The sequence below is a fragment of the Gavialis gangeticus genome, unplaced genomic scaffold, assembly GCF_001723915.1.
Source record: "Gavialis gangeticus isolate Ggan-Ray unplaced genomic scaffold, GavGan_comp1, whole genome shotgun sequence".
Lineage (NCBI taxonomy): Eukaryota > Metazoa > Chordata > Crocodylia > Gavialidae > Gavialis > Gavialis gangeticus.
The window spans coordinates 11,745,474-11,754,554 of record NW_017729034.1 but is presented as its reverse complement, the minus strand read 5'-3'; the positions used below and the strand labels follow the sequence as shown (position 1 = coordinate 11,754,554).

Genomic DNA, 9,081 nt, shown 5'->3' with positions numbered 1-9,081 from the left:
CACTTGTGGGGATGTGCCCTATTGGACCAGCTGCATAGTTGGGAGAGATATTAGACACGCTTTTGGGAACAAAATGTGTGTGTGTGGGGGGGGGTGCATTGGTGCACTTGCCCCCTCCCTGCCCCCCCGACTTTGATTCCTGCTCAACCCAAGGTTTAAGAGGAGCTGCCTGGCAGTGGCAGCAGCATTTCTAGCCAGACAGTGCTGAGGCAGTCTTCTCTTCATGGCTTATTATAATCTACTTGATCCTTTCCAACTCCTCATTCCGCAGGTGTTAAAAGGCCTCTTCTTTAATGCTCTTGATGCACCAGTCCACCAGTTGAGCTGTCCTTTGTTCTGCCATTCTGTTTGCTGCTTCTGGTCATGAAGCTCCTTTTCACAGAGCTGCAGATAGCTTTTAACTCATTCCAGTGAAGTTGTATTTGTTTTTGCTGCACCCTTAAACGGAATGATTCAGCCCTAAGCTCCTGGCATGCATATTAGTAAAACCTACAGTTTATTTTTAGCTGGAGAAAAAGATGTGCTGTTTTTATGTGTGAACTTCTCCACTGTTAAAACAGTGAGGTCGTGGAAAAGACTACCTGGGGAAGTTGCGGTCTTTCCATCACTGGAGCTGTTCAAGAAGAGGTTAACAGCCACTGGTCAGGGATGTTCTAGGCATAGGTATGCCTGTGTGCTTGTATGGGTATTTCCCATGTCTCCCTCCACCCCTCCTCTCTTATTCTGCTATATGTGTTGGGGTGCTTTTAAACTTTCACAGGACATTGAGTGTTTATTACAGCCAAGGCTGGGGACTTTGACTGGGGTGTGCCAGTGCTCCTGCTAGGACTAAAGCCAGAGAGATTCCTGGCTAGAGGGTCTTGCTCCTCCATTCAGGGTCAAACCAATTGTCATATCTGGGGTCAGGAATGACCAGTCAGATTGGTATGAACTGTGGGTTTTTTTTGCCTTCCTCTGTAGGGATGGGTGCAGCCTTCTACCCAGGGCCTCTTGAGCATGTATTGAGAACATTTTATAGAAGCAGGGCATTGGCTGTTGTGGTTCCCCTGCTTTACTTGTGGCAATTAGGGGGTTAAGTCTGTGCTGTGTCAGGGTTGACATCGGTCTTGTGTAGAGTTTGGATTATGGTTTGTAAGGGATGGTTTGGATAGGGATGATCCTGCCTCAGGCAGGGGGTTGAACCAGATGACCTCTGGTGGTCCCTTCCAGTCTGACTTCTCTGTGAGTGTATGATGCAACTTGCCATCTGCAACCCCCTTTTCAGAAGTATGTATTTACCCATGAAAGTGCCTGCAAATAACCTGCTTCTTTTCCCAGCCCCGAGGATGGCCACTTCATGCCCAATAGCTTGTCTAACATTTCTCCCAGATCTATGGTTGGTGCAAGAGAAGATACCACCAACAACACCCTGATTCTTGCAAACTCTCCCAAGGCATAGGAGGTTCAGCAAATCCAAGAAAGAAACCAAGGGCATTGTTCCCAGCTCATTGTAAACCTGGGAAATTTCTATTCATTATCGAATTGTAGTATTAACATCCTGTTGGAGCCCTGCAATGTGTCCAGAAAGACGTAGACAGGGAAAGCAACGGGGAATGTGGAGAGGCTAATAGGAAGAGCTGTAGGGCTTCAACTGAACTTTGATCAGCTCTGAAGACTGAAAAACTTGATTAGGATGAGAGTGGACCTATTCACTTATGAAATTGCATGAGGAAGCCTGGCAAAGGCTTCTTCCTTTGGGGACTGACTTTTTCTCCATAGGTTTTATTAAAAAGCGCATTTGAGGTTTTGTTCCTGGTTCCTGCGGAATGATTTTGGTTTGGTCATTTGTTTTGTATCCTGCTTTACAGGAGCAGGATACTAATAGCTATTGTCCCCTTGCTTTCCTTGTGGTAAGTTAGGTTGCAAGATAACGTTGATTGTGTAGTTTTATTAAGGGGTTAGACAAGGATTTGTATGGGATGTCAGGCAGGTGGGCAGACTAGGTGAACTCCAGAGGCCGCCTCCAGCCCTTCTTTTCTATGATTCTGTGTTCACACAAGGAAACAAGCTAAACAAAACCAGACATGTCTTTTCCATCTCTAATGTCAGAACTGGCTGTTGCCTAGCAAGTCTCCCGGCTTTTTCTTTCTTGTTCAGTATTACATAAATTCTGGGGCTGAAGAAGCAAAATGATCTCAAGTCTGTGGTGAAGAAGGGGGAATTATTATACGATGCATAGTGATGATAACTTCTTGTCCTCTGCACAGTGTTAGTAGCCCCTATCTAGTAAGTGAGCAATTCTTCTATAAAGAAAAATCAATGAAAAGGTGTCTTGACTTAGGCTAGAAAGAAGGATGAAATGCCTGAATTAAGTGCTAGGCTTTTTTTTCCTCCAGATTTCAGTATATGACATGTCCATATTTACAATATTCTCATGTCTAGGTAGGATTGAGTTAGTATTTTGGTGAATGCCTTCACAGGATTTCTGATTGCACTACAAAGATAATTGTACAGGGAAGATCCTGTTTGCCTCTCGTATTGTTCACAGGAAAGGAGTTGCTGCTATGAAATTTTCCTCTCCGTTCCTGCTGTGTGGTTTTGGGGGATGCAAGCAGAAGAATCTTGTGTGCCCTTGAAAAGCCAAGCGGGCAACAAATGAAATTCATGCAATCTTTTGAGTCTCAAAGGAAGAGATTTAAAGCAAAAATGAGGGCAGGATCCTTGTCCCAAAGAATTTACAAATGTAGCTGACAACAAGCAAATGAGATTTCATTATTATTTTTATCATACTGTTTTCACATTATTTTTATTTCTACTCATCTCAGTCTTTTAAGGCAGATCTTAAGTAAGGTTGAGCTTGCCTGGAGAAATTCTAAGTAAGTGCTTTTAACTTTTTATATTAAACCATTTTTTAGAAGTGCACTGATACATCAGTGTCAGGAAAATTATCATTATTGGCTATTGGCTTTTGTTGGCCAGTGTAGCCAGTAATGTCACCAATAATTATAATATGCCTTCTGGCTTGGGCCCCTAGATGCCACATGCATGCGCACAGCCACATGGCCAAGAGTGCAGCCAGGCAGTGTGGAGAGCAGTGCCCTGCAGGTAAGTCTGTGGAGGCGAAGGGGCATGGGGGGGTAGATTGAGGTTCCCACAGTGAGGGAGGAGTGGGGCAGGGGTTGGGGGTGCTGTCCAGACAGGGTGGTGAATGGGACCAGGGGCAGGGAGCAGGACGAAGCCACAGGTGGCTCGTCCAGGGGGCACGGAGGCATGGGGGTAGCTCCCCACTGCTGCGTACACCCCCTGGGGGAGGCATGGGCAGGGCATGTGCCCCCCAGATTTGTGTGTGTGGTGAATACGGGCTGTCCGCTGTGGGCTCAGGGCTCCCTGCTCTGCTGCCTTTGTGCCGGGGGCTCTGTGCCGGCCATGTGTCTCCTGCGAACTCAGCAGTAGTGGGTGCGGCGAGTTGTGCCTCTCACTGCCAGGTGGGCAGGGGATGCATGACCAGTGTGGGGCCCCCAGGGCAAAGGTAACAGTGCAGAAAGCCCCGAGTCCACCGCGAGCAGCCTACATCCACCCTTGCCCCGCTCAGCTCCACTCCCATTAGAAACATCCCCATGCTTAAAAATGGTGGTGGCAGCACTTAAACTATGAGCTTTAGTCCAAGCACCCCCACCACCATTTTTAAGCACTGGGATGCTGATAACCTGGACAAGCTGCCTATGCTGGCCCCAGGTCCCATTCACCATCCGGCCTGGACCCAGGTCCCATTCACTGTCCTGGCTGGGCAGTGCCCCCAGCCCCTGCCCCCACTCCCTCCCGGTCAGGGCCTCAATCTGCCCCCCACCAATACCCCTTTCCTCTCCCACACCTCTTCCCCTCCACAGACTTACCTGCAGAGCGCTGCTCTCCATGCTGCCTGGCTGCATTCCTGTAAATTGGTTATTTGATAAGTACCAGCCAATATGGCTGGTTAATAATCAGCTATCAGTATTGGCTGAGAAAATGTTTATTGGTGCACCCCTACCATTTTTGCACCATCAAGGCAAACTGATGGTTAATTTTTTCTTGTTTCCCCTTTTAATGTAACCACATTGCTAAAATATATTAAAAGGTCAGCAAGGCTCAAATCTTAGAAAATCTTGAGAATGTGTCTTTTTATTACAGTTTCTTATGTGTCATATCTGCAAGCGAGCACTTTTTTCAGTCTGTGATCCTATAGACCACTACTGACTTTTCTTTAGAGTACTCCCTTTTCCATTATTAACAAGGTTTACTCAGTTGGATTGTTATTATTAAATTAGTAATGAAATAATTATCAGCCAAAGCTCTGTTTTTAACACAAAACCTTAAAAGGATGGGAATAAGAAAATGAAAAGCCCAGCATTTATTACCGCCTTTAAGTTTCAAAGTGTCCTCTAAATTCATGATACTTGCACTTTAATACCAAACTTTAACTCGGATAGCATGATCAGTTGCATAAAACCCCGCTGGTGTTTCTTACTGTTGCACAGTCCATTCATTCATAGTTCATGTCTACTTGATCATTGCAGAGGTGATGATCAAGGTTGTGCATTAGAATGTATTGTACTTGCTTCACAGTGTTTTGGAAAGCCTTCGCAACCCATAATTCGGAGAAGACTTCTTGTTTTTAAATGCAGGCTGAGATAATGGAGAACAAGATGACATCCTTAAAATGCTGTGTCACTGAGCTGAAGTAACTTAGTTCTCATAAACCAGGCACTTTTCTGTACTGGGGTAATGCTCAGTCTGATGGATGTGAAGGGTTGATGGAGTTTTGTCCACAGCCGCATGAGAGACAGTTGACATCTTTCAACAGCTTATAACTCTTACCATTCTGAACAGATTTTCATGAGACAAGGAAACTACATTTTCCATGACTATCCCTTGTTAAACTCCAGAGTCTTGCTGCAAACAATTGAGGTAGTAGCACTGCTAAAAAGCAGTATCTTTTTTTTCTCTCATTTAAAATGCAAAGTAACCAAAATACAGAGCTTGCTGGTGATCCCCTTAATAAGAATCTTTTAAAAAGCTCTGCATGGATCATTAATATAAAGAGCACCATCTGCTGGCATATTGGGATTTATAGCAATAGGTCAGAGTTGGTTGTGCAGAGTTCTTACACTTAAATTGTTTCCTGATTACAGCTTTGGGGCTAGCTCTCATGGTCCTTCTCAGCTTTGATGAGTGGAAAGAGTTAACAAATCCTGTGCTCTCCTAAAGGCAAAGGGGTGGGTACTTTTTCTACTTTTTTTTTTTTTGGAGAGAGGGAGCAGGGAAGCTGGTTCCCTGGGTCTCCCTATGCCCTAGGGAAGAATTGATCTGAGGTAAGCTTAGCTGAGGGATTGGGTCTCTATCCCATGGGGAGGGGAGTGTGAATGGGGGCAAGTGCTGAATTTCTGCCTCACTGTGCTGTGGAATAAATAGGGTTAATTGGATGGTGGGGGAGGGGTACAGTTTGATATTGCCTCCCATGTTTCACCCGCCCTCTTTCCTGTTTCTGCCTCTCTTGGTTTGGCAGGAAGTTGCAGGCACTGATAGTTTCGATCTGTCTCACTCCCCCTGTGAGTCCTGTGTTGGAGTGGGAGGCCTTTTCTGGGTCTCTAGACTGGGAGGCTCTTCAGGACACAAGGATTTTGCCATGGGGACGTAGATCGCAGGAGCATGGCCCCACTGGAGCCCTCCGTGGGCTTGGCTATTATGGTAAGCAAGGGCTTGGGAGGGGCTGACTTTAAGGCTGAATCAGAGCCTGTGGGGTGGGGGGGGGTGTGCCAGGTGTGGAAATGGCGCTAGGTGTGGGAGGGTTTGAAAAGGAGGTGGGAGTCAAATCTCCTGGGTCGTGTTTGGAGCTGTTGTATCTGTTGGGTCTGGCAGATTGACAGGGAAAAGGGATGTCGGGGCGGCTTGAGTTGTATTTCTACCCGTGACCTTTCTTTGAGCCCTGTCTGTCTGTGTGTTGCCGTTTCCCTGTCTGTAGAAGGTGTAACTCAGTGGAAGTCACCTTCTGCCCATCTCATGGGGGCCCTTTGCTGAGAGAGCCTCTTTTTTGGCCTCTGCAGTGAGTTGTGATGGTTTTCAATCTGGCATGCTTGTTGGGGAGAGGCTTCCTTACCTAAACTATCTTCTGCAAGATTTTGTGCATGCAGCCCTCTACAGGTCACCAAAACTCAGTAAGCGGCCCACCAGCCGAAATAATTTCCCACCCCTGCTCTAGAGTGTATGTTAGTAACTTGTTTATATAGCTATGTGATAATGGATAAAAGGAAACCTAAGAGAAACTGAAGGCTGGCACTATGTTTCTTGAGGTGCTGTCACTTACCTGGATTCTGCTTTTCCTTACCTGCTCAGCAGAGGAAATAACACTTTGCTCAACAGTGAGGGAGCTTGCTTTTCCTGAGGCTCCCCACTTGCCTCCACAACCCTTTAAGCTGGGGGTTTCAAACTCATCAGGCCCTGTGGGCTGGATGAGTAGTGTGGAGCCAGTCTGCAGGCTGGATTGGGCCCACAGACCGGCCCTGCAGGCTGGTTCAGGGCAGGTACCTCATACAGGACGCATGCTGGACCCGGTCTGGCGCACACAAGATTTGGCCTCATGTCATGTGCAGCATGTGGGGCCGATCCGGCATGTTCCTCATGTTGGCAGATGGGACCTTTCTCAGACCTGCGGGCAGGCTGTGGCCCAGCTGATAGAGCTCCGCAGGCCTGATCTGGCTGGTAGGCTGGATCTTCGACACACTTGCTCTGAGGTCTCTGATTTCTGCTGGAAACTCAGTGCTGAACTGTTCTGTCAATGCTCACAGTTCTAGTGCCTCCACTTCCAGGGATTGTCCTGAATCCAGTACCTTTTCCCAACCCCTTCTTAGGCCTAGTCCCCTTTCCTTTGTGTCCAGTGTTCTGCAGCAGCTCAGGTCTTCTTTTATCCATTTCTCCCTCTTCCATCTCCTGTTCTTCCTCCCCATGTATTCATTGCCCTCCAAGTACCACTCCCTAACACATCCTCTCATTCCCCTTTCATGCATAGCCAGTGCCCTCTACCCCACCATGTTCATGTGGTGTCATTTCCAATCCTCCTGCCTGTTCCTATTGACTTGATAGTACTGCACCTGTTGACCACCAAAGTGTGACACTGTTCTACTTCCCCTGAGTTCCTGAAAAATAATAAGAGAAAGGTGAATGGGTCCTCCTCCTTCTTGCTACTCTTTTCAGACTTGGTCTGAAGTTTAAGGCAATGGTGAGTTACAAAGTTAGCCGTGTTCATGTGTTTCAGGAGCTTGAGCAGTGTAGAATAAAATTACAGTTGGGCACCTAAATGGTGTTTAATGATGGTATGGGATCTGGCCTTGTGTGACTGTATAAGAGTAAACCATTTATGTAAGAGACCTTGGGGTAGGAGGTGTGTGTTAAGTGGTCTTGGGGATGTTTGAGGGGAGGGAGGGAGGGGGTGTCAAACTATATTTGGGAGTCTTCAAGGAGCTTGCCGCTATGGAGGGAACCATTCTCAGACCCGCAGGCGGCACCATAGGCCGATGGGTGGGGAAGAGGTCTGGTGTAGGACTGCTGTGAAGGTGGGGGAGCGTGTACAAGCACCAGAGTCTTGGTGGAGCGTGTCAGAAGTGCTCTTCAAGGCCTGTGCAATAGTGAGGTGATTCAGAGGAGTCAGTAAAGGATGAGTTTTATTTCTTAGCTCTGGTGGCTTCTTCATGGCTAAATATTGAATAATGTTCTGTGAAAAAAGTGAATCCAGGGGTTACTATAGCACAGGGGTTCTCAGGCCAGCAGCTGCCATGCACCTCTGCCCCATATCTGCCACAGCATCAGCAGACCATTTCACAAGCTGCTAAGCTGCTTCCGTTTGTTCCTGAGTTCCCGACTCAACAGGAAGGAGGCTGGACTTACTGGAATGGCAGCACTTGCTTCTAGGAGTTGCAAGTTTGAACATTTAACTCCTGAGGTGCTAAGATGAGCTAGGACCCCCTTACACCTCTAAAGGGTTAAGGGGCATCCTTCCTGAGATTTGATCCCATATACCTCCCCCTCTTATAAACTGCCCTTATAAACATGGGGGTTGATAAGGGTCACTACTGACTCAACAGAGAGTGTTCCGTTCTGACTCACCCAGGGCCCTCTGTGCAGTACGAAGTTATTCAGAGTTTGGTGACAATACTTGTTTTGCACTGCAAGGAATTTGGCTCAGGGGACATGTTACTAAAATAGAGAGCCTTACTACTAGCCACAAACTTTTAAAAATTGCAAGTGAGACCTTCCCCACAAAACCATGATTTTTTAAAATCTAATACATTTGGGTTCTTTTCCTTCTGGTTTTAGAGCCGCCAGGCTTATTTTTGCAAGTCTGAAAGGTAGAAAGTTTTTCAATGGATTATGAGATTCACCTATAATCACTGTTTTTAAGAGCTGGGAAATCACAAAGTAGTAGGAGGTTTGTGATAAAATTGGGAGAGCAAGTATCCCTGAAGCTTGTTTTCATTAATGACATGGCTTTGTGAACAAGTTACAGAGGTACACTCTACAGCAGTGGTCTCCAAAGTGGGGTGCGCAAGACGATGCATTGGGGTGCGGGAAGAAAATATTAGAACTTCTATTTATATGTATATAAATATACATATATTAGGGGTGCATGCTCAAACATTTTTTACTGATAGGGGTGCGCGATCAAAAAAGTTTGGAGACCACTGCTCTAGAGCAGGGGTGAGAAATTATTTCAGCTGGTGGGCCACTTAACAAGTTTTGGTGAGCTGTCAAGGGCTGCATGCAAAAAATCTTTTCAGAAGATATTTTAAAAAATTATAGATTAAAAAAAATCATATACTAAAAATCAGACATCTACTGTAAGATACTTTAATTTTATTTCAAAACATAATTTTTCTTCTGACTTATGCTTTTTTGAGTAGTGTATATGGAGGCCATTTTGCATAATAGCTAAAAATAAAGTCTTACTCATGTATATCGTGTGTGTATGGGGGCATGGACACCGCGTACTCCCAGAGGCTGAAGGGGCATGGTGAACTCCCACAGGCGGTGGTGCTGTCAGTGGCGGGAGTGTGGTGGCGGCAAGTGGGGAGC

The 9,081-nt window shown here is 46.3% G+C and overlaps 1 protein-coding gene across 1 annotated transcript in view; it reads left to right on the top strand.

Moving 5' to 3' along the window:
* The first annotated feature begins 5,498 nt into the window (after nucleotides 1-5,498).
* TNFRSF1A (TNF receptor superfamily member 1A) overlaps nucleotides 5,499-9,081 on the top strand; it is a 26,327-nt gene continuing 22,744 nt past the window's right edge. Inside the window, exon 1 of the mRNA XM_019527366.1 lies at nucleotides 5,499-5,703. Within this exon, the coding sequence (XP_019382911.1) occupies nucleotides 5,665-5,703 (39 nt within the window). The 5' untranslated portion in view covers nucleotides 5,499-5,664. The remainder of the gene's footprint in view (nucleotides 5,704-9,081) is intronic.